At 50.5% G+C, this 23576-nt stretch overlaps 5 protein-coding genes across 5 annotated transcripts; 2 read left to right on the forward strand and 3 right to left on the reverse strand.

Annotated features, from left to right (window-relative positions):
- Positions 1-22: 22 nt before the first annotated feature.
- ASPBRDRAFT_39388 (SDR family oxidoreductase/polysaccharide deacetylase family protein) lies at positions 23-2460 on the reverse strand. The gene is made up of 5 exons (XM_067624135.1): positions 2375-2460; positions 2092-2295; positions 1453-1954; positions 774-1402; positions 23-688 (listed from the first exon to the last, which is right to left on the reverse strand). Exons 2-5 carry the CDS (start codon positions 2186-2188, stop codon positions 225-227), a joined length of 1692 nt encoding a protein of 563 aa, XP_067481517.1. The 5' UTR covers positions 2189-2295; positions 2375-2460; the 3' UTR covers positions 23-224.
- Positions 2461-5091: 2631 nt separating this feature from the next.
- On the reverse strand, positions 5092-7054 carry ASPBRDRAFT_39391 (uncharacterized protein). The gene is made up of 4 exons (XM_067624136.1): positions 6779-7054; positions 6416-6697; positions 6224-6357; positions 5092-6165 (listed from the first exon to the last, which is right to left on the reverse strand). Exons 1-4 carry the CDS (start codon positions 6868-6870, stop codon positions 5498-5500), a joined length of 1176 nt encoding a protein of 391 aa, XP_067481518.1. The 5' UTR covers positions 6871-7054; the 3' UTR covers positions 5092-5497.
- Positions 7055-11760: 4706 nt separating this feature from the next.
- ASPBRDRAFT_442674 (putative choline transport protein) lies at positions 11761-13718 on the forward strand. Its single transcript, XM_067625158.1, has 5 exons — positions 11761-12054; positions 12122-12168; positions 12226-12305; positions 12366-12858; positions 12910-13718. The coding sequence occupies exons 1-5, from the start codon at positions 11872-11874 to the stop codon at positions 13664-13666; spliced, it is 1560 nt and encodes a 519-aa protein (XP_067481519.1). The 5' UTR covers positions 11761-11871; the 3' UTR covers positions 13667-13718.
- A 350-nt stretch (positions 13719-14068) lies between these two features.
- Positions 14069-17341, forward strand: ASPBRDRAFT_39393 (DEAD/DEAH box helicase). Its single transcript, XM_067624137.1, has 2 exons — positions 14069-14384; positions 14454-17341. The coding sequence occupies exons 1-2, from the start codon at positions 14110-14112 to the stop codon at positions 17146-17148; spliced, it is 2970 nt and encodes a 989-aa protein (XP_067481520.1). The 5' UTR covers positions 14069-14109; the 3' UTR covers positions 17149-17341.
- A 2224-nt stretch (positions 17342-19565) lies between these two features.
- On the reverse strand, positions 19566-23548 carry ASPBRDRAFT_442705 (uncharacterized protein). The gene is made up of 3 exons (XM_067625159.1): positions 23363-23548; positions 19966-23203; positions 19566-19897 (listed from the first exon to the last, which is right to left on the reverse strand). Exons 2-3 carry the CDS (start codon positions 23195-23197, stop codon positions 19857-19859), a joined length of 3273 nt encoding a protein of 1090 aa, XP_067481521.1. The 5' UTR covers positions 23198-23203; positions 23363-23548; the 3' UTR covers positions 19566-19856.
- Between the last annotated feature and the right edge of the window lie 28 nt (positions 23549-23576).

The following is a 23576-nucleotide window of genomic DNA, read 5'->3' on the forward strand; positions in this document are numbered from 1 at the left end:
TCGTGTATAAAAGTGTTCATCGGTCGGACCAAATGTGACTTCCTCATATCTAGAATGATCTCTTTCAATGATTACTTCCACTTTTCAATTTCTATTTTGTAGTGTAGATGTAAACAACCTACTATACCTCCCTCGACTCACCACCCCCTGCTTAATAGCTAAGTAGATATCTGAGTAGTACTTGCTACCAGCACACAGGAATTCCCAACTAAGACTGAAATCCCTCACTTCGTCGTACTTCCCAACTCCTTCTCCCTAAACCATCTCGCCACCTCCACGGACTGACAAAACTCCACCTCATCCGGCCCCCAGTCCTTCAACCACCGTAACAACCGTTCCAACATCCCAATCACATGCGCATTCCCACTCGTATCCGGATGCATCAGCACAGGGAATACCGGCTCCTCCTCATTTTCGCGAATCCACACGAACCGGTCTTTCCACATGTTCTCGATGACCCGCACGTCTGTGTAGCCGTGTGAGTTGGGCGTGTGGGGGAGGAACTGCATCGGCGTCATGTCTTCCATGTACCAGTTGCAGGGGACGCAGACCAGAGGGCGTCGGTCGGAGGGGGATGGTGGGATGGGGTGCATCCAGGTTGACGCGGGGAGGGAGAAGTCGATGGGTTGAATGGGTGGGCGGCGTGGGGCGAAGAAGGGGTGGCTGTCGTTTTCGGTTATGGAGGAGTCTGTTTTCATTAGTATTGTTGTTTGTTTAGTATGTAGGTTGTTTGTTGTGTCAGAGAGTTAAGGGGGAGGCGAGGAGGGAAATACCGTATTCGAAGCCATATTCTTCCAGCAGGTCTAGTGTTGATTCGCGGAGCTGGTATAACGGGGCTCGATAGCCAACTGGTTTCTTTCCCGTGAGTTTTGTGGCGATGTCGATGCACTTGACTAGCACGTCGCGCTCTTGTTCCACTGTCATCTGGTAGGCGCCTTCGTGGGCATAGCCGTGGAGTCCTATCTCGCAGCCGGAGTCCACTACTTGGCGCACTTCGTCTGGGAAGCTCTCCGCGGAGTGGCCCGGGATGAACCATGTGCAGCGGTCTGCAATGTTAAGCTTCTTGAGCATGCGCAGGAGACGTGGGACACCAACTTTCGCGGCGAAGAAACCTGCTGCGTAGTCGGCTAGGATGTTGTCTGGGTGGTGGCCGGTGCCGAGCCAGCCGGAGACGGCGTCTAGGTCGATGGATACGACGATGCGGATTTTGTTGCGCTTGGGCAGGGACAGTGTTCGGGGGACGGTGGGCGTGAGGCTGGTCGAGGGAGGTTCGTTTGGTGTGTTGTTGTCGTTGTTGTTGAGGTTGAGGCATTGACCTGTGAGGTGTCCGGCTGCGCGGTGGGAGGCTAGGAATGCTATGGTTCGGGAGATTGAGTCTGGTGTTGTGGGTGATTCGGAGTTGCTAGGGGAGGTCAGCGATTGCTTTTTGTAGGCAGGACATGAAAGTCATACTTTGCTTGCGTCCCTGCTGGGGTATCAACTGGAGCGATGATGTTGATCCTCGCCTGTTTGTTCAGACGGACTATATCGCTCTTCACTCTGTGGACCAACTCAGTGTGCAAGTCAGCCTTCCCAGGTGACTCGCCTCCTGCGACAACGATAGCAAGGTTGTCCAGCTCCTTGCCGAGAGTCTGTTGGGCTGTCTGAGCAGCTCGCAGGAAGTGCTTGATTGTGAGGAATGTTCCCCGTACGTTGGCACGGGACGTCTTCTCCCAGGTATCCAAGGGCAGGTCCCAGATTGGAAGGTCATTACCTTGTCCAGCAGGGATGGAATTGACAACGAGAACGTTGATGGGACCGAGGCGTTTGCTGGCCTGGGTGATGCTGGATTGAATGGATTCCTCATTCGTGTCATCACCCTTGAGAGCGTGAAGTCTAGCATAGACATCTCCTTTGGCTGAATCGGGGATTTCCATATTATGCAGGTCAAATGCGGTCACTTTACATCCTTGGTCTGTAATTGTGGTCAGAATTGAGCTGTCTCTTGCAGAGCATAGAGCACAGAAGGGCAGATGGTAGCATATAAAATAACACAGCAACAGCTGGCGGCCATCACTACGGTCATCAACTACAAATAAGTAACCAACATACCTAAGAATTCCTGCACCGTTCGCCTACCGATATCTCCCGCGGCACCTGAGACGAAGACATGAAGGCCCTCAAGGCCTAAGAATGACGACGGAGCCATGATTGACCAGGTTTTCTTCAATTGCTCTTATTTGAGTTTTCCATGCAATGTTTGCCAATGTGTCTTCTTGCACGCATCGACTCAGGCGGTCTTTAGACGCACGCAAGCTACAATACCCGGTTAGTCTACAGATGCGGGGGTGCAGTTTGCAAAGATAAGGTAGCGACTAACAGAACAAGTGCTTACTGGGGGGTTATGCGGCATGCAAGACGTCAATTGGGTTGCTTCCTTCAAGGCAACCAGGATCAATAATCCAATATATCCTGATCCTGATGAGATTGACGTGGACGCTAAGCTATTGTGAGTAGTAAGAACTAAGAAGCATATAGAGCCCCGCATCACGTGCCACATCTGTCCCAATCGGGAAGACGTGGATGACAACACGGCATCACTAATGGGAATGCTGCGTTGTGGTGATAACGTTGCCTCTCCTTAATATCGGCGCCCAACACATTCCTTCTAGACTCCATACAATATATTGTGCTTGATTAGCGACTGGGTCTCGAAAGTCGAAGGATCCTAGAACGTTGCAAAGCCTGCTGGTTTAGTGCATACACTACTATCACAAGTTCACAACAGTAGATTTGAACCACTCCACCCCAAGCAAACGGCGTCTGCTCCTAAAAGCGCTCAATGCTCCATCCGCGCTAGGACAAGGAGTTGGTACCGACTTGAGTAATCAAGCCCACTCTCTCAGAATGGGTGCTCTCCGCCATGTCGCCCGCGGGTGAAATTCGGGGGTGCAGTGGTCGGAATTGTTCAAGTCCGTGAACAAAGTCCAGCAGTGTCTCTCATGTCTCGGAGGAAGCATCCTCTAACATAAATTGATTCGAAATGAACGCTGATCGACTGACTCAAAACACTTGGATCTTGAAGCTAACAGGAGGACTCGTCATCTTCGTCTTCAACATACGCTAAGCCGGTCACTGAGGGGATCCAGCAGTTCGCACCGAAGTGATCAGCATGCGTTGAACTAAAACCACGTGGATCTACAGTCTACGTACAAAGACGAACCCCAGAAGTTTCACGGCGAATCTACTGTCTTGCTTGCTGCAAAATTTGGAAATTGAGTTAGCGTACCTGGTCGAGTGTCGTACAAGGAGGCGTGTAATTCTGCGACCAGAGGCTGAAACCCCATGTGTATGGGAGATAATACATATCGAACACCCAGGCACCATTGTATGAGTAGGACTGTGGCACCCCTCATAACGCAGGGTGCTCTGAAATCTGGAAAGGCGGCTGGCTGATAGGGACCGTGCTGGGCATGTTCCATGAACTACCGCGAGATGCTGTGACCCTACAGATTTTCGGATGAGAGAAACCATTTAGGTCTGAATGCTTAGCGGACCTGGTAATCGCTCGTTATAGTGCGTGATTTTCAGAACCTTTGGCGGTGGCCCTCTTCTCAAGTGAAAGTCTGGTACTCCGAAAGTCTATGGGACAAGTGGGCGAAAGTGACATTTGATCAACACCAGTCAAGCCCTGGAGACATTTCAATAGTTCAACGGCAGACCTTTTGAGAACTAAAGCACGGGCGTAAGCGGTCCGCACCAAGTTGCAATCCTGCTGTCACAGAAACTCAGACGAGATTTGGTACAGCCTTGCCTAGTTGCTTCCGCATATCTAGAAAAAGGGGGAAAGCGAGACAGAGATGTTGTTGTCAGGGACAATCTCAGTATCACCCCGTCCTACCAAAAATGAGTCTGTACTCTGTAGTTTAGTGGCAAACAAACGCCACACCGCGATTTTTACCCTGCGAATGAGGGGTGTTGTTGAATTTCTCCAACTTCCGCTGTGCCTTCAACTCTCGCGCCACTCCCGGCTCAGGCTTGGAGATGCTGGCCAGTGTGGTGGGAATGTCGATCACTGGGGTAGTCGGCTGCGGCTACTGTCGCTGTTCGTCACAGCGCAGAGCATGCTTTCGATTCGTGGAAACCTTTGCTAGTCGGCCATGTCTTCTGTACGGCGTACGCACCTGAGCAAGTTATTTCCGTTTCACGCTGAACAGACCCGTGGGCCGAATGATGGAAGTTCGGCATCGGGGAATCTAATTATAAGATCATTCCCTAAAGTGGTTGCTGCTGGGTGGGGGACGGGGGCGGTCCCATGGACCACATGCCAAATAGTCGCGCAGATAGGTGCTGGAATACAGCCAATCTGAGAGAAGAACATTTCTACCCGACCGAGACGCTCGTACATGATTGTTGGTAAGTATTTTGGTTGGATGACCGATGATTATGATGGCTGGGTGAGTTTTGCACGAAAGATGGTGGGTTCCCAGTCTTGCCCAAGCGGCCGCGGCAGAACTTTAAGGTTACTACCTAGCAGCAGACCAAGTCAGTACGAAGTTTATCAGGCCCCGGCTTCTTCGGACGGTACCTGCCCTTTTTTTGGCAGTAGGAGTTCGTTGATTCCAGAGCGTGAGTTAAGTTCCTGTCAGCCAGCCTCCGTCTGCTCTTGGCACGGACACCAATTGTTAAAGTTCGCAGCCGTCGAAAAGAGAAGCGTAGACGAGTGGTACCTGATCTTTTACCACATCTAGTAACGCCTGATGTTCAGTATTAGTGAGTCCATGGTGCGGATGCGGTCAATATGCCCCCAGAGCAGACGTCATAGTCTCGTGGAGAGTACAATTGGGGTTTGGAGATGCAGGAGCCAGCAGGATGATCACCAGGGAAGAGAGAGTGTGTGTCTGTGGTTAGTGAAAGATAACCAGGCACCTCATCGGGGAGGCGTGGAAGCAGGTGATGTTGGTTATCATAATACCGTTGATACACCTCATGGCCGCCATGCCAGGCAAACGATACAGTAATTTACGTAAACCCCGAACTGGCCTGTCACGGATCGGCAGGCTCGGATGATCCCATGGAAGTCGGCTTTCTGGTAAACACAGCTATAGGCATGAAACTTTGGAAACGGCTCACCAGAACGCATAATAAGATTGTCTTTATCTATTACTATATCACACCATACATTTTGTCTATCCTTGTCGCTAAGTGCCGATTAACCCTCCATCTATTCTTCCGAACCTTGGTCGTAAGGATGCCTTCTCGGCAGCCTGGTCCCCCACATGCCGATGATCAGTGGAAATATCGAGGTTAAGCGAAGGGGTGCCGAGCAAGTTATGTACAATAGTCAAGCGGACATCGTTATCAGATCATTCCGCAAGTGGGACCTGAAGTGCCGTGAAAGGAAAGAAAGCTGATCAAAGAGAGTGTGATCGAAATCAAGTGAATGAGAAGTTTCTATACAAAGTGTTGAGAGAATAAATTCACTGAGAAATGAAGCAATATGAAACAATCGTGTTCTTCATGGCTCTGGGAGTTGGCCCTCTGAAGTTTGGGCCTTCTTGGCATCCCAATACTCAGGTGGTCGCGTCTCACGCTCCACCGTCACCGTCACATCCTGTCGGATTCTGAGGGCCCGTTCGGAGCCGTCCTCGCTGGGCTCGCGATCTTCGCTCGGCTCCAGGCTGACTTCCGAAATCGTCTTCTGGGGCGCAACAACGGTGCTTTGGTTGTAGTTGTGCATGCTGTATTCGCCAGATTGCAACTGACTGTGGGGGCCGTAGTGACGAAATGCAGATCCCTTACTTGTCCAGGGACCACTCCGATACCGATCGGTTGTTGCTCGTCGTGAACCACCGGTCCAGCTCTTGAGTGCCGGGAACACATCGCGAAGGAGAGACCAAACGAGGGGTAAGTTGGTGACCAGGATAGCGACTGTCGCTTCCCGGAAGTACCAGTTCATGTAAACATAGGAGATGAGAGAGGGAACGAGACAGTAGAGTTTGTTCAGAAGGGCGGCGACAATGACAAAGATACCCATTCCGAATAGAATCAGAAGGATTAACTTCTGCTTGAGAGGCACTCGCACTTGAACCATGAGTGGGAGCCCAATAACAAGCATGAAGACGTCTGCAGATATCGATAGACATCCTTGAATAATTTCATAGTACTGATAGGTCGAGCATTGATCTGTATAGAAGTCAGTAACCGGCATCCTCTTCCAGCGAAGTTCCTCTCTGCGACTGACCATAGGGAGTAGGCACGGCCCAGTAATTCGATAAAGGCCGGCAGATAAGGAACAGAGATAATTCATTGCCAACGAAGCCTAGGGCAACATAGACAGCGAGATAAGTCACCCATTTACGTTGGCGTAATCCGTCACTGGTAGGTGTAATGTTAGTATACTAAAGAGTAATGCTTTCCGGGTAGAGGAACATACGTGATGCGGGCGTATATAACCAACATGCATGCCTTCATGGCGTAGATGGCAAGGAGAAAGGAATGCTCCGATACAAAGACCCATTTGCTTCCCCTGATACGATCCGCCTTGATAGAAGGTGTTAAATTCTTTCTATCGTTCTCGTCCATCAGGTTCGATCCGCCTCCAGAGGCGACTTCGTTGAGGGCGACACATAATATAGTATACCAGACGACCGCGAATAACATCAAGTAATCATCTGCTTGAAGGTTCTGGTATCCCAGTCGGCGTATTCGTGCTACACTATACGAAGAATACAGTCAGTAAGACACACTCAAATGCACGATAATCCGCCGAAAATATCTTTGGGTCCAGGGTACTCACAATCGTAGTACAGCCCCCAGTACTCCCACACTGTATAATGCCCATGTCTCTTTCGCGAAGCTCGTCGCGTAGGCAGAGTCTAGGCTCGCCATCTCACTGGAGTGCAGCCTACAGGGACGCGATAAGGCCGGTCAATTAGAATCACCTGAGAGAGGGAGGGGGTACATATGCAGGGGCCAGAAAGGACATGGGTCGATATAAGAGGCATCACGCACATATTGCAATAATAAGGTTCAAGCGCCGGCACATTGGCCGAGGGATGATGCGTCCGGTCAATCAATCAGCGGTCCAGATTTGAATAGAAGCTGTCCACATAGTAGCGATAAGGGAGACAAGGTAGAGGAGATGAAAGAATTCAGGAACGATCTTTGGCAATGCGTGCACATCGGTGGATGGGCGAATAGTATGGACTCGAGCCGGAGCCGGGATTATCAACCAGACTAGTACCAAAGAGTTAACACCCTCTGAGGGCCAAAGACCAGCAGCAGCGTCAGGTTTCGAGCGGGCAGTGCCCGAACGGAGGTAAATCAGACAGGCGGATCCGTAGTGGCCCAGGTCGGCTGCGGGGCTCCTCTTCCTACTACTGCAGTCTACACCCAGTATACTAACTAAACTTACTAAGTTACTAATTTCTTTCCTGCTTGCCTCTGAATGGGATGGCTCCACGACGCCAATCTAGCAGGGATTAACGTGGGGATCCAAGGTTCCTTGCCAGAAAGATTGAATTCGAGCTGGCCAAAGGTATACCGTGGACACACTCTGCGTTCCGTCCGTTCCCATTCGTCCGGTACCTGACCTTACCAGATATTGCTGCTTTATGAACTCGGGAAGAGAAGGAAGGAGCAGAAACACTATCACAGTGGTGTATTGACTGTTTCTTCCTGTGTACTAAAGTATTTGACCACGTTCTAGGCGATTGTTCAGCAGCCACAGCCGAGATTACCGTGCAGCGGTTGAAATGTGGCCAATATGAGGGGGGGCATCTTCGCCGCCTGAATCATGGAGCATTGTTCGCAGGTTTTAACGGAGCGATCGTCCATCGCTATTCCCCACATCCACCGCTGCATACGTATTTCTGTGCCAGTTCTTGATACTTGATAGGTCCTAGGTGTTTATTTAGTATGTGTACGGAGTACACAATACTATATACTCGCTCGTGGATATAACCCACCCAATATCGAGCGCGACAGGAAACGGGGGGAATCGAGCGAAACTAATGACACCGTTGACCAGGCCTAAGTTAGACTACCAGAGAACGTGCAATTTAATTCACAAAGACCAGCTCCACCAAACGGATACAATACAGTTGTGTGTCACCCACCAGCCTGCGTGTATTGCACATATTTATTTGAATTTCACCAGTGGGCTCCCGCTAGTGGCAACTTAATTTGGATCAAGAGACCCACTTAGCTGTAAACTTAAATCTTCCCCATCCACTCACCCAGACACCCACCCCCCCCCCTCCTTCCTCCGCAAATCAGCCAGTCAGCAGAAGCAGCGAGCTTGTGCTTTGGATATTGCGAGCCGGCCAGCTCTCTTGGCTCTTCGCACATACCAAGACGGAAGGGAGGGTTCCAAGCCGGGCAAAGTTTTAAGCATTCAACTAGCTGAAGCCTATGGAAAGACAGGCCCCAGCCCATTTCATGGTAACTAAGTTGGTAACATTGTAGTTGTCAATGTAGAAAGTAGAATTTTCATCTTGTTGCCTTGGTCGTGTGAGCCGATCTCGAGCAGATCCTCCTTTAACCCGCCAGGGTGTCGTAGGGCCATGGGCCCATCCACCTTTCCCTCCCCGTGGAGTAGGCGATCGGTTATGCCCATTCATAAATCTCAAACCACTGAATGGTGGGCTGAGCCGAAATTTCTTAATTAATTTTTCATTTAGCCACTCAAAAGTAGTCTCTGCGGCAATTTATTGTTTTTTCTTTTTCCTACGTCAACATCTGCGGCTGGACACTTACTCTGTACTTTAGCAGCATCATGGACCCGGCAGGATCGGGCTAGCCTCGGGAAAACCAGGACCATTAACGATGCGAAGCGACACCATCTCGTGGTGGATTAAGCGAGGAGTACGCAATTGGGTGTTACACCGGGGGGGTTGTTATTGTTGTTGCTGCTGCTGCTGCTGCTGCTCCTGCTGCTGCTGCCTCGAGCTAAATGGTTAACTAATGCTACCTTAGGGGTATGTTCGTCCATTCAGTAACCATCAGGATGATCCAAGTGTTCCTGGATCTTTGAGTTCGATCTATTGCATGGCATGATCCTGATGAACTCTGTACTACAAAGTACGTGCACAAAAGATATGCGCATACTAGTTAGTTAATTAATACTCTAACTACTTTTGTCATCCAAACCGTAGAAAGATTGTGCATCCGCAAGTCATCCCACCCTGCAAGGTACCCCGCGCTGCATGATGCAGGCTTACCTTCTACCGTCTACACTCTACATAGCTGTCTAGATCCCTCTGAACCTCGGATGGCAGGGCCACTCAGCCCAAGGATATCCCCTAAGATTAAACTTCAGCTCGGTCTATGCAACATGACCACTCGCAATCCTATCAAGACACTCCTCGTATCCAAACTTCCCCCCCTATACTTTCGGAACCTGCCCGTGGATGACCTCAATACTATGCTCTAACAATAAACGTAGCAGTTCTCGGAAGCCCCGAAGGAAGGCAACCTAGTTTCAGACATGCCATGCCTATATGCGAAGTTATCACCGACTTGGAGCTGCAGGTGGTGTTTAGACCGATTCCCTTTACCCAATCAAGACCGCGGACACGATCGATTTCCAGATCGGTGAACCTAGACGAATCTTCACTAGCAGGGATGTACTATAATAAACTTTGGGGGGGTTACACCAGTCAGGGTGAAGGATTTCGATTGGGTTTTAGTTTCAGTCGGAGAAAAATGACAAAACTTGATTGCATAGCATGGTTTCAATAAATCCACCGTCATCGAGGTTAGTAGTAGTTATGGTCCGTGTTCTGGAACAGCGGGACTGAATCCCGCTGCAGCTGCGCCGTCACCACCCATTGTTTGGGGGGATAGTTAACTATTAACCCAGAAAAAAGAGCCGTTTCGCATCATCCTGCGCTACTAATTAGGGGCAGTTGCGAGAAAGACTAGAGGTACCGCCGGTGTTTCTCCGAATAGAAGAGCTTCGTTATGCAAGGAACCTTCGATCTATATTGAGTGAGAAGACTATCTGAACGCTAAGATGCAAAGTGAGACAGCTTATTGTTTCTAGGAGAGATCGGCCTCAATTCTGGAAGGAAGGGACTCTCCTAGCCTTCTGACGCCCTTCTGGTGGTTATAGACAGTAAACAGTAATTGCGCTAGGCAATAAATTGAGACGGGACGGAAGTATGTCGCTGTCCGTCCCTCATGTCAGATTCATTCATACTACGCTACGGAGTACTACGCTATGATTTTAATAAAAGGTTGGCCAGACCCTTCGGAAGATACAACCCAAGCTGAAGGCCTAGTTTAGTCAGTATGTAGCTGAGTTTCCCCTGTCCACTAACCACCACGTACTACGCCGGCCTAGCCGAACGAACCCCCGAGGGTAAGCTGCGCCAGGTCTAGTTACTAGTATGGCCCGGGTTACTTCGGCACACTAGAACGTTCATGGCTAATTCCCCGTGCCTATGCAAGATTCAGTCTCATAACTAATCAGCGAGACTAATGAGAAATATCTCAACTTTTGTAATCAAGCCACAGCATATGAGTAATTGCCAGAGATAATGGGAATGGATAAGGTAACTTCTTTGTTGGATACTCTAACAGAGAACAAAGAAAGTCAAGCCCACGGTCGGATTCGTGGCGTGATTTCCGCAACCGGATGGGCTCCACTCTTCAGGACTTGGCAACAGCAGGCTGTGGTTACATGGGTTTCCCCAGTGGCAGTAAGCAGGCAGATAAGCGAGTAAATTAATTCCACGTCGAGGAACCTTGCAGTGAAGAATATTCACGGAAGGCACCATTGCAGAACTTGCTGAGTAACTAGTATCTGTCGCTGTGTATAGATAAGAGATATCCGTATGTCACAGGTAATGGAAGCAGTCTGGAAGCGTTTATCAGTGATCAAATCACTCAACCCAAAGTCGTTGTCTTATCAGGCCCTTTCGACTGAAGCGAACAAATAATCCATAAGTAGATAAGGCATTGTGTTCCACCACCCATTGTGCCTGACCTGTGTTGTGGAATTGTCCACCTCTTACAATACACTCAACCGTCACTCAGATACACTCGCTGTCTTCAGTATCATATATCAATGCATGATCTTCTAATTCCAAGACCTTGAAAATGAAGCACAGATGAAGTCTGCTACCCCATTGTGGGGAAGAGACCTGTTCACCTGCCATCCGGACTCCATCTCATCCAAATTATGATCGCACACTTAAAATCAACCTCAACCACATGGGGATCAGTGGATTGCAGATGAAGGTATATCTGCTATAGCTCCCCCTTTGGGAAAAGCGTCTCTCCGCGAGCTGGTGCTCTTAGTGACCGACGGGAGCCAGTCAGAAGGCTTTCCCGACCCGCTCCCGTCCAGGTTGGCCACCACCAGCCAGTCTTTACAGACGATGATTGGAGATGATCCCTCTCAAGGGTTCCAGTGGTTCCACCAGTTGGAGAACCACCGGGTCTTTAGGTCGGTCTCATACTGTCTACTCCCTGCTGTATAGTGAGAGAGTAGGCTGCCTGCCCGGGTCCTGCCTGTGTTCCCCCATCCTACTATAAACCCGGGACTCATCCCAGCGTTGCTCACTTCTCTGATCTTCATACTCACTTTCTCCACGGTAATATGGTCATCGGAGGAGACAATGCCTAATCCTACGTTCTCCTAACATATTCGAGGCCACCATTATAATCGATTCCCGCAAACTTCAGTCATTCCTTCTTCGATCTCTATACATCATTGCTTCAGTCGTCTACGATCCTCTAAGCAAGCATAAAGCAGTCTTTCGCTGATTATATTGGAAACAACATCTCATTTGTACGCCTCGGTCGACATCTACGCCTTACCGCCTCGCCTCTTCGTCTCCAGACCTAATTAGAATCCTCTGCGTATTCGCCCCGTCGTTGGAAATGGCCGCCGAAAAAGAAGTAGAGAAAGTGGGAACAGCTGAGGCAGGGGATGATGCAACTTCGATTGAGGTGGTCAATGCCTCGGGTCACCGTCAGGAAGTCGAACGGAATTTCAGTCTACTGAGTATCTGCGCCGTTGCTGTTACCACTGGAAATACATGGATTGCTCAAGGTGGCAGTGTGGTATGCTATACTAGCCTTGATACTTCCTAGCTGTGGAGGGGCGAAGCAACTGACAGTGGCTTCTTAGACAACTGCGCTGAGCAATGGAGGACCATCAGGTGTGATTTACGAATTGTATGACGCCACTCGATCCTATAAGAAGATTCATGCCATCGCTAACCGTGATTCTAGCATTGCCGTTTCAGTTTGCTACTGGCTTGTTGCAGCATCGATTGCTGAACTGGCATCTGGCATGCCTTCTGCTAGTGGAGGTATGCTCTACTACTCACACTGATTCAAGGTTATCATAAATTGCTGACAACGACTTTCAGTCTATCACTGGGCTTCGATTACAGCTGGAAAGTACGGTCGTGTTTGTGGTTTCTTCGCTGGATTCTGGAACTGCCTCGCCTGGATCCTCGGTGCTGCCTCTATGTCTGCTATCCTAGGGCAGCAGACTGTCTCCATGTATGCCCTCATGCATCCAGGTTTTGTCCCCCAGGCATGGCATACCTTTGTGAGCTTTATCATCTGCACGTGGCTTTGCTGTTGCATCGTCCTTTTCATGAACCGGTTCCTCCCGCACATCGGTAATCTTGGAATGATCTTCATCTTGGCTGGTGTGTTCATCACCATCATCGTGTGTGCGGTCATGCCCCATGTTAAGGGCACAGGCTATGCCACAAGCAAGAATGTATGGAGCACTTGGGAAAACGACACCGGATACTCTAGCCAGGGCTTTGTCTTTGTCGCCGGTATGCTCAATGGGGCCTACAGTGTGGGCACGCCCGATTGCTCGTCGCACCTTGCGGAGGAGATCCCTAGGTAGAGTTACCACCTTGCCAATGATGCTTCTGGTATACTAATGAGGAACAGGCCAAGCCGTAATATTCCCAAAGCGGTCCTGGCTCAAATGGGCGTCGGCTTTATCACCGGTGTTCTTTACATGATTGCCATCTTCTATTCGATCACCGATCTCGACGCAGTCATCAATAGCGTCTACGGATTCCCTCTGGCCGAGATTTACCGTCAAGCAACAGGATCCAGGGGTGGTGCGATTGGACTGCTTATCGTGGCTTTCATTCCCACAGTCATTACTTGCTCCGGTTGTTACATCACCGCTGGTCGCACCTTGTGGACTATCTCTCGTGACGGAGCAACTCCTTTCTCTCGCTGGCTCGGACATATCAACACGCGGATGCACAACCCTTTCAACGCCACACTGGTATGCGGTGGGATTGTCACTATTCTTGCTTGCATCTATGTCGGGTCCACCACTGCCTTCAACGCCTTCGTTGGTTGCTTCGTGCAGCTATCCAGTCTTTCGTATTTCGCCGCCATTCTCCCACATGTTCTTACTCGTCGGTCCTCTTTCACGCCTGGCCATTTCTGGATGGGACGTATCGGTTATCTAGTCAACTCTCTGGCATGCATCTACATCCTCGCCTTTGTTGTAATCTTCTGTTTCCCTTACGCCCTGCCCACCGATGCCGCTTCGATGAACTACGCCAGTCTGATGACAGGAGGATTGACGATCTTTGTGGCTGCCTGGTGGCTTTTCCGCATGAACACCTATGAAGGACCCAAGTCCATTCCTATGACTGATAAGGTGATCGTGGCTGACGCGGACTAAGTATTGTCGAAAGTGTATAGCATGGATGCGAGAAAGGTTGAATGTCTAGAATAAGGCACATCAGACTGGTTATATTGTTGGTCTATCACTTGATGTCTAGCTACTATATTTTACGCGAATATTTCTGGGGATAATTCTGAGTATGAGCTGTATATAATCTTGATACTGTTTGGGTGCGAGTGGCATGCGATGCTTTCCGTAGATCGAAACGCCCGGGCTCAGTAATCAAATTCTTCGAGAAAATATCCAAGTCCTCATTAGATTGAATAGAAGATTGAATCCACCAGGCAGCATGCCTTGCTGCCGTAAAAGGCAATAAGCACTGTATCATCACGTGATGTCGCGACACCCGCGCGTCTCGAGGCTGTCGCGCGCAGCAAGAAGACTCATCAACTCCACGGTGCAACTGCCCCAGCAGAAAGCATCAGAAACCATCAGTCGTGATGGTTTTCAAGCCATTTAAGCCTCCTTCGATGAGGAAACCCCTTCAGCCTACCGTTTCAAGACCAGCTGTGCCCACTGAGACTTCCGAGATCGACGGCCCTCCAACCAAGAAGGCGCGTTTACAGCCACAATACCCGGCAGATGTTGAGAACACCACTCCAGTCGCTGGACGACCGGTGAATCGTCTAACTCAACCCAAGAAGGATGCGGAGCCCTCGACGAAGCCAGGGAGCCCTGGTGATGCCAATGAAGATAGGTATTTCAATGTCCTATGGTACGTGCAGTGTATTCCGTCCGCCCTTAGGTGATGGCCACCAAGGCTAACGACTAACGAGCTGTGAAGGCGCAAAGTCACTATGAAAAAGAATAAAACGTGGGACGGCGACGGGGTCTTGACAATGCGTGATGGCTACGCTTACTTGCAGGATGTTTCTGGAAGAGACATGGGACGGGTCATGTATGGCTCTCGCCTCGAACCCGGTGTTATGCTATCTATTGGAGGCAAGGAAGTGGAAATCGACTCCGAGTTGTCGAAGAAAGAGTATCTGTCGGGTCGTCAATACCTGCAATCGAAGAAGGCGCCGCTCCCTTCGACAACACCGCCTACCAAGGCGTTCGTTCCTGTTCGAAGCAGTACTAGTACTTCTGCTTCGACGACAGTTGCTAAGAGCCAACCTGCAAAGCCCACTGCACCAACGCTTTCGAATCCCGCTTCGAGGAGGGGAACGGTCACTGGGACATACAAAAGGCCATTGTTGGAAAGTACTGTTTTGCCACCCACACCATCGGAAAAACCTGTCCCACGCCATGATCCTAACCAACCTGGAGCGCTGGTTATGAAGAGACCGGACTCGGTGCCAAAGGGCAAACAAATTATTGACGTTGTTGTCGATCCGTTTCTGGCTAAACATCTGCGACCTCACCAACGCGAGGGTGTTCAATTCTTGTACGAATGTGTCATGGGAATGAGATCCTTTAACGGTGAAGGAGCTATTCTAGCAGATGATATGGGTTTAGGGAAGACCTTGCAAACTATAACTCTCTTGTGGACACTTCTGAAGCAAAATCCAGTATATGATAGCCCCCCGGTCATCAAGAAAGCTCTCATTGTTTGTCCGGTTACGCTCATCAATAATTGGAGGAAGGAATTCCGCAAATGGCTTGGGAATGAACGTATCGGAGTTTTTGTCTTCGATGACAAAAGAAAACGAATAACAGATTTTACGAGAGGGAGGGCTTACAGTGTGATGATTGTGGGATATGAGAAGCTCAGGTCGGTGCAAGAAGGGCTAGCTAACAGCAATGGTGTCGACATCATTGTTGCCGATGAAGGTCACAGACTGAAGACGCTTCAAAATAAGAGCGGCCAAGCAATTCAGTCACTGAATGCGACAAAGCGCATCATTCTATCCGGTACACCCATCCAGAATGATCTGAAGGAATTTTTTGCCGCGGTAGATCTTGTTAATCCCGGTGTTTTGGGAAGTTTCAAGTCATTTGTCAAGGAATTCGAAGGTCCTATAGTTAGGAGCAGACAGCCCGAGGCGACAAGAAAGGACATAGAGAAGGGAGAGGCCAGGAATGAGGAGCTACGAGAGCTTACCTCCAAATTCATGCTGCGAAGAACAGCCGATATCCTGGCCAAGTATCTCCCTCCGAAGACGGAGTATGTGCTATTTTGCAAAGCGACGCGCACGCAAGCGACCATCTACCAGAATGTCCTTGCCTCTCCTGTCTTTCAAAGCGCCCTCGGAAACTCGGAGAGTGCTCTCCAACTTATAACTATCCTCAAGAAGCTCTGCAATAGTCCGTCTCTGCTTACGCCCAGAGATGTGAACGAAAAGCCTAGTGAAACCATCGCCGCTCTCTTGTCTTCCTTACCACCGAACCTCCTACGTCACTTCACTCCCTCATCAAGTGCCAAACTCCGTGTCCTGGATCAGCTACTTGATAATCTACACACGAAAACCTCGGAGAAGATAGTTCTGGTCTCAAACTATACCTCTACATTGAACTTACTAGCAAACCTACTTACGTCGCTCTCCCTCCCCTTTCTCCGCTTGGATGGTTCGACTCCCGCACAGAAACGACAATCTCTTGTTGAAGACTTCAACCGTCTCCCATCAAACCTCTGCTTCGCTTTCCTCCTGTCCGCAAAAGCTGGAGGTACCGGGCTAAACCTCGTAGGTGCTAGTAGACTTGTCCTATTTGACGTGGACTGGAACCCGGCCACTGACATCCAAGCCATGGCACGAATTCATCGTGATGGCCAAAAGCGCCACTGCCGAATATACCGCATTCTACTCAAGGGCAGCCTTGAAGAGAAGATATGGCAGCGTCAAGTAACCAAGATTGGGCTTGCCGATAGCGTCATGGAGAAGAGGGATAGCGTAGCCCAGTTTTCACGGGACGAACTCAAAGACTTGTTTCGTCTTGACGAAGAAAGCAAATGCCAGACACATGAGCTGTTAGGCTGTGACTGTGGAGGTAATGGACAAATCGTTGTCCCACCAACAACAACTGAGATCGAAGACGAGGAAGACGGCCACTCATCTTCAAGCTCTCTCGAAGACTTCCCCGATCTTCCGACCCTGATCAAAGCCTCCCAGGTAGACATGGAGAAGCAAGAGCGTCTAATCCGCTCCAGATCAAGAACCAGACCATCCCGACCAACAACTCGCAGGTCGAGGGCCGGCAATAAACATGAAGATGACGATGAAGATGAAGATGGAAACGACGACACCACGGAACCCGCGAATCAACAAAGAAACCGAATCCAGCAATCCCTATCCCAGTACTGCCACATCGACCCCGCTCATCTGACTACCAGTGATACGGATACCGCCGAACTCCTCGAATCAACCATCGACGACGATGTCCTTCTCTCTTTGCTCAAAGACGAAGATAGTAATAGAATTGGATTCGTCTTCAAAAAATCCAGCACAGCAGCAGCTGAGGCAGAGCCTAAGACGGAAGCAGTTGAGAAGGACGGTACTTTGGCATCTCCTTCGGTTGTGGTTATTCCCGATTCGGATTGACTGTTTAATTGATTGATTGATATACCACCTACCTACATACGCATACACATACACACATAGAGGTGCATACATACAGGCATACATACATAGCTACACGACTAGATGCATGCATACATGGATTGACTAGACCTATTTATTTTTTGAGTCTCGTATATAGGAGCAGAGCAAGCGTCCGAATCTGCCTTCATCTGAGCATATTCCTAGTACTATTGGTCCCAAGAAATGTAATACGTTTGTGGTTTATATAGTAGCTGGCCTTTAAGGACAGTGAGTCTATTATAGAGACAGGGTCCTTCCTAGTAGCTTTTATAAAAGGTCCCGTAGATCCACCGAAGTGATGTAGGTGATCAAAAAGATAGTACTACTGGCAGGTGAGTGGTAGATGATTCGGATTAACTGAGATACTATTATATTACAGTGCTGGCTTATAGCTGGATTAGATCTGGAAAGTGGGAATGAACAGTGAGGCTTGTATAGAAGTAGAAGTAGCAAAGTAGGAAAGCATTGATATGACATGAGTGGTAGTTGAAAGAAGGATTTGGGGGAGGGTTCAGTATAGTATTTCATCAGACTCTAAGATTCGCATCGCACATTTGTAGGTCGTCTTCCAGTTCATATACACATGGGCTTCTAAACAATCGTGAAAAGAGGGTTGCAAGCGAGAAAAACAAAGCAAAGTATGATGGAAAGGGAAGAATGATGGAAAGAAATAATCATCGGCAAGAGGGGGTATGAATATGCACATGAACGATAAACACTAACACCTGCAGTAATAGAAATCAAGAAAGAAACATCGCTAAGCATCAAATGCATGAACGGGGCAGGTTCAGAATAAAGGTAAGGAGGTTATATGGTGTGAATATCGGGGAGTAGATATCATTCCTCCAAAGAAGTCGTTTTAATATCTGGACTTCCCGACAAGTCCGAAGGTGTATGCTGCTTCGGCTTCACTCTTCATCTGAATCATGTAAACCTTGGAGGTACCGACAAGAACGCCGCCCTTCTTAGGCATGGCTCCGCCTTCGTTTTCCTCCCAGACGGACACAGCGATACCCGTTCGAGCCACACGCTCGAAAGAGCTTTCGCCAAGGCAGACATCAAGGAGAACCTCGCCACGAGTCTTGCCTCGAATGAGAATGCGCTTCTCGGGCTCCGCTCCGCGTCGGGGAGAAGCGGATCCAGATGCTGGGGAATTATCCTCGGCTCCTTCTGCAATGCTGTTGGCATCTCCGCGCCCGCTGGCCGTGTCAGAAGGACGAGATGCTAAGGGCGCAGGCATTATGGTCAGCCTTGCAGCACCCATGTCGCGCCACTTGGATTGAGTTTCGCGCAAGTAAAGCCGAATCTTAGCGTTGGACAGACCGATACCATCACTTCCCTTGATGGCGGCTGCTATACGACCAATGCCGGACGAGGGAGAGGCATTCGACCCGGAACCGATAGAGCTTGAGTACAAGCTGTCTTCCTTTTGCCCATCGTGAGAGGTGAGTGAGGAACGGGAGATGTTGAACATCTTGCTTCCTCCTCCGAACCGCTTCAGTGCCGAGAAGGCACTGCTCATGGTTCCTACGCTACTCTCGGAGTTATCGGCAACCGACCGTGGAGAAGTAGAAGCACGGTAGCTTCTCCTGCGTCGTGGCCAGCCGAACAATCCCCCGTTCTTTGTTGGTGTATCCACGGGTACCGGCTGCTCTGCGTAAGGTCCACGGGCGTTCTGTAGCGCTATGTACGTTGGGTTGTTGATGCGAGCTTGATTGATAAGACCGTATAGGAACTCGCACTCGTCGGCGTTCCGAGATCGGAACATGATGTTGTTGCTCCAATTGATTTTGGACCGCTTGGTGGGAGGAGAGCGTATACTGATGTCAATGGCTGTGCCGCGCCGGATAGGTACAAGGGGGGTGAGCTCGAGGGCAATCAGTGGGCGTGCTTTCTTCGTCTCGTTGTCGTCTTCCTCCGTCCCGGCCGGTGCATTTCCCACGTCATATGCTTCGATGAGTCCAGGACTGACTATGACCTTGCAGTCATCGGGGAAGATGCTATCCCAGGAGCCCTTATCTGACCAGGCGAATACAGACGCAATCACAGTGGACGACTTGCTCGGCTGCGAAGGAACAGACCTATAGCCGCCTTGAGAAGCCGAATTGGACAGTGACAAGGAGCTGCTAGCAGGCGTGGCTTCTGGAGCCTGGGCCTTTGGCTTGGGAGGAGCTTCAAATGGTGGCAGCGATGCGTGCTCATCCCCAGAGTCATCCGAGCTGTCTGTGTCTGAATACTCGGATCCCGAATGCACCTCATAACGACGCACAGTCGATGTATCAGAATCCGAGTACGAATCCGAAGCAGTAGATGGTTCATATTCATGCTTGAGGGGTGATGAGCCACGGCGCCTAGTCCGCACACCGCTAGGGCTAAGGACGGGGGTATTTGGAAGGCTGGAGCCAATGGAACTTGGTGACCGTGAATGAGTCGGCGGAGGTGGTGGAGACTCGTCTTCGTTAGCCTGGTCCGTTCCCGAGTCCTCACGAGTATGGCTCTTGTTCTTGGTAGGCGTTTCGGGGATATCATCATATTCTACAGGAGGAAATTCATCGTCCGAGGTGGACGCCAAGGAGTCAGAGATGTGTGTCTGACTGCTGCCCTTTCTGAGTTTTGGAATAAGAGGAAGGTCCATCGACGGCACGGAAGACACTCGGGGGGAACTCTTCTCAGGGGTGGGCTTCGTGGGGGTCTTGGGATTCTGCTGCGGCTTGGGTTTCTGCTCTTCTGAGCGTTTGGCTTCCTCCTGGGCTGAATGGGATGACCCTCGATCCAAGCTTGGGTCCGTTGGCGTGGTAGGGCTAGAAGGAATAACTTCTCCATTTCTGGTGACTCTCTTAGCCTTCGACCGTTTGAGACCAGGAGAAGGTCTGTCATCCGCCGTGAAGCTTTTTCGAGGTTCCCTAGCATGCAAAATAGATTGCGGAGGCGGTGATTTGATCAGTAACTCATCAGTAGCATAGTCCGACTCGGGTGTTACTGCACTCTGCAGTGAAGTACGGGATTCGCTGATCCAAGAGCTCACGGTACTTGGATCCGAAAGATGATCCTTGGGGGTCAAGGATCGGCGCAAGGTACGAGAAGTAGGCTTCTCTCCGATAGGAACATTGACGTTGGAGGGACTTGGTGGTGCCTTTTGTGCCTGGGAGGCCTCATTGGCTGACGATATGGTCTTGGCTCGTTGCCGCTTGGTTCTATCAATGAAGCTGGGGGTTCGACAGATAGCCGGTGGGAGAGGGTTTGAGCCCAGCATCTGAACCCATTCAAATCCAATGTCCTCTTCATCAATTTGAAGCACGAGTAGTTCTTGCCAGGGTTTGGTTTGGTTTGGGCCACTCCGTAGCATGACCACGATCTCACCCTTCACGTCGCCATTGCGAGCAGAGACACGGCTAACCTCAATAGGGGGGAATAGCAACCAACGATCCGTATGGTCAATCTCGCAGATCAGTAGATCTCCGCCTGCTCTATTTCCAGCAGCACCGTCTCTCAAGAGGAGCTCTGCGCGGCAGTCAATGATCTGACCACTGGTGTGGTACAATGACAGATTAAAGAAATCGCGGGCCCGGACTCTCCGGCTTCTATCGACAGTGACTCCAGTGAGTGCTCCCAAGGTCGCAGGATCTCTTGCCCGCGTAGCGTCAACGTTTGCAGCAGATTCATCCTCAAGCCTCGCTCTCTCTTCGCGTGCCCGGCGACGGGCGTCTGTCACAAGGCTTTGGTATACCGCAGCAACATCCTCAGCCTTGGCAGATGGCTGAATGGTCTTGATTCCCTTGAACGTTTTTGCGAGGTACTTCAGGCGTACGAGAGGTCGCTTCAAAAGGTATGCAACATCAACCTTCTCGCCATCACCATCTACCACATCACCGTTCTCATCCCTTGCCATGCCTTCGTCTAGACTCTTCGTGTCGGCGTTATCGCCTGCCTCTCCCTCTTCAAGAGGCGCAAGGTTGACAATCACGTCTTTGAATCCCAGTCTCCAGGCCTTGAGGTATTCGCGGTACACTCTCTGCGCCCCATTCGCCCAGGTGAGCAGAGCGTCCACATCATCCTGCGGGATACGCTTGTGCAGTGTTTTCAATCGCTCGACAGCAACTCCCATGTCCACTATGGGCTTACTGAAATTCACCTCATCCTTCGGATCGGCAGAAGGTCGAAAAAGTCCAGCTGCAATGGCAGAATCGGATCTCGATAGCACACATGTCAAGAGGACGGGGATAACCCCGCCAACCAAGGTCTTGAGCTCGCGCATGTATTTTACCTCGTCGGCAGCCAACTCCTTGAGAAGGTCGGGAATGTTCTCTGTGGTAATACGGCTCTTCGTTTTTAGACTCCTGGCGGAACGAAGGCTTCTGCTCCGGCCACTTGGAGCAGACAGCACCGATATCAAATCATCATGAGTAGTGAGACGCCTTTTCAGCTGGGAGGTAATCCCAGGAAGTGAGTTGGGGTCAAACTGGTCTCTCTTCTCCTCTTCAACGAGCTTTGCCTGAGCAGACTCTGCCTCCTGTTTTTCCGATGCGGCCTCCTGTCCTGATCCTGTAGCCTCCTTCGTTGTGCTCATTGATTCAACGGATGCGATTGTCGAGAGAGGGTGGGCCCCAGTCGTGGGGAATGGCTTGCGACGACCAAGCGGCACTGGTGCATTATTCGCAGAAACTTCGGAGCCCTCTGACAACTGCTGGGCCTCAATCTCAGATGCATTATCCTTGCTGGGACGGGTTCGCTTGCCAATGGGTAGCTTATCAGCGCCTGATGATCGTGGTTTCTCCTCGCGTTCTGTAGGTGCCTTGTTTTTGTCCGGGGTGACACTGTCCTTCTTGGGCTCGGTTTTCTCTTCTGCTGTCTTTGGTGGTTGGCTTTTCGTCGGGCCTTCTTTCCTCTGCGCTTGCGGCGCATCCTTCTTCAATGTGTCGCTCGCAAGAGGAGGCTCAGTATCGCTTTTAGACTTCGGGGCATCCTCTCGTTTCGCGCCTTCCTTCTTTTTGCCAGTTTTTGTGTTTAACGGTGCCGGTATCTCGACGTCAGACTCCACGTCCTCGATGAATGGGTCCGGTGTCTCGGAGAGCCATGCCTCTATTTTGGCGCCTCGGTTTGGTTTCGGGGGTTCCGGTTTAGCGAACATCTTCTTGGACTCATCAAGCATATGGGAGAAGATGCCGCCTTTGGGGGGCTTCACTGTTCCCCGGCCTCTAGGTGCAGCGCCCCGGGGTACTGGGTTTGGACCTCGCGCACGTCGCCTGGAGAGTTCTGAGAAATCGGCCTCACTCGTCGCCCACTCGGAGTCCTCATCCAGTGCCCCGTCCTTTATCTTTGCACTCTGTGACAGCTCCGACCGCGCGCGTGCATGAGTCTTGTCGCCGGTGGCAGGTCGCGAAGTAGACTTGGAAGAACCGTTGTGAGACGCACTCTCCTCCTCGGCCTTGCTCTCGGGTATTGTATCCACATCTCGAGATGCTCTCGACTTTCTCCGTTCTCTTGTTGCGAGGTCGGTTGCTATAGCAGCCCTGCCCCTCTCCTTGCTGCGAGAAGGGGAGGGTAATATCGTATCCTCCCGCGCATCTTCGGCCCCTCCAGCTGGCGGAGAACGTAGACGGTCATTTGTGGTATACTCGGCAATGCGTTTCGGCGGAGGGAGCCTGGAAGAAGGTGTCTGGGTAGGGGTTCGGTTCAGCTTCCAATGCTCATCACTAATGACACGTTTGCGAGGCGTGCTTTTGCTCCGTGGCCTCGTTCCGGAGCCATTGGAACTACCGGATCCCTTATCGTCGACAACTTTGGGATTGGAATCGGCTGTTGAATTCTCCTCATCGTCGTCGTAGCAAACCCCATCATTGGCCGTAATTACCCCGCCTCCCTGCTGCTGCCACTTGCGAACCTTTGCTCGCACCGAATTTGTATCGTAGATGCCTAAAGGTACTCCAATGTCGAGCGGTTTTTTGGTCGGTGATGTTCTGGTGCCTCCCCCACGATTGGAGGGGCGCTGCGGGTTGGCAGGAGTCGGCATGGAAATCTGTGACCGGAGGCAGGCATTAGCAATAAATTCGAGGTCGCGGAGGTTGATCGAAATGTCAGGCGGAATCTCCGGTAACTTGCGATCGCAGAGCTGACTCTTTTTTTTCTTTTTTTCTATGGGGGGTGCGAACAAAGAAAGAGAGGGAGGTCCACCCACCGACGTCACCAGTTGTTTGTTTATGGGAGGGGAAGCTCACTCGTGGTCGAGACACCGACAGCACATACCCTGGTTAAACAACCACAAGGTAGCGGTTCTGCTGGGAGGGAGGAATTAATTGGGACACCACAAAGGCAAGAGACGAATTCAAGACAGAATATGCAAAGTGAACCTGAGAACAAGCAAGGAATTGAGCGAGAATAGGCGGTCAAGT

This window comes from Aspergillus brasiliensis (genome assembly GCF_001889945.1).
Source record: "Aspergillus brasiliensis CBS 101740 unplaced genomic scaffold ASPBRscaffold_3, whole genome shotgun sequence".
In the NCBI taxonomy this organism is placed as follows: domain Eukaryota; kingdom Fungi; phylum Ascomycota; class Eurotiomycetes; order Eurotiales; family Aspergillaceae; genus Aspergillus; species Aspergillus brasiliensis.

Coding starts and splice junctions, on each gene's coding strand:
- ASPBRDRAFT_442674 (XM_067625158.1), top strand. CDS start 11,872: ATGGCCGCCGAAAAAGAAGTAGAGAAAGTGGGAACAGCTGAGGCAGGG. Junction 12,055..12,121: donor TTGCTCAAGGTGGCAGTGTG/GTATGCTATACT, acceptor GTGGCTTCTTAG/ACAACTGCGCTGAGCAATGG. Junction 12,859..12,909: donor CTTGCGGAGGAGATCCCTAG/GTAGAGTTACCA, acceptor AATGAGGAACAG/GCCAAGCCGTAATATTCCCA.
- ASPBRDRAFT_39393 (XM_067624137.1), top strand. CDS start 14,110: ATGGTTTTCAAGCCATTTAAGCCTCCTTCGATGAGGAAACCCCTTCAG. Junction 14,385..14,453: donor AGGTATTTCAATGTCCTATG/GTACGTGCAGTG, acceptor CGAGCTGTGAAG/GCGCAAAGTCACTATGAAAA.
- ASPBRDRAFT_442705 (XM_067625159.1), bottom strand. CDS start 23,197: ATGCCGACTCCTGCCAACCCGCAGCGCCCCTCCAATCGTGGGGGAGGC. Junction 19,898..19,965: donor TACCACGCCAACGGACCCAA/GCTTGGATCGAG, acceptor CAGAAACCCAAG/CCGCAGCAGAATCCCAAGAC.
- ASPBRDRAFT_39388 (XM_067624135.1), bottom strand. CDS start 2,188: ATGGCTCCGTCGTCATTCTTAGGCCTTGAGGGCCTTCATGTCTTCGTC. Junction 1,403..1,452: donor CCAGCAGGGACGCAAGCAAA/GTATGACTTTCA, acceptor GACCTCCCCTAG/CAACTCCGAATCACCCACAA. Junction 689..773: donor AGAATATGGCTTCGAATACG/GTATTTCCCTCC, acceptor TAATGAAAACAG/ACTCCTCCATAACCGAAAAC.
- ASPBRDRAFT_39391 (XM_067624136.1), bottom strand. CDS start 6,870: ATGGCGAGCCTAGACTCTGCCTACGCGACGAGCTTCGCGAAAGAGACA. Junction 6,358..6,415: donor GTTATATACGCCCGCATCAC/GTATGTTCCTCT, acceptor TACACCTACCAG/TGACGGATTACGCCAACGTA. Junction 6,166..6,223: donor GGCCGTGCCTACTCCCTATG/GTCAGTCGCAGA, acceptor ACTTCTATACAG/ATCAATGCTCGACCTATCAG.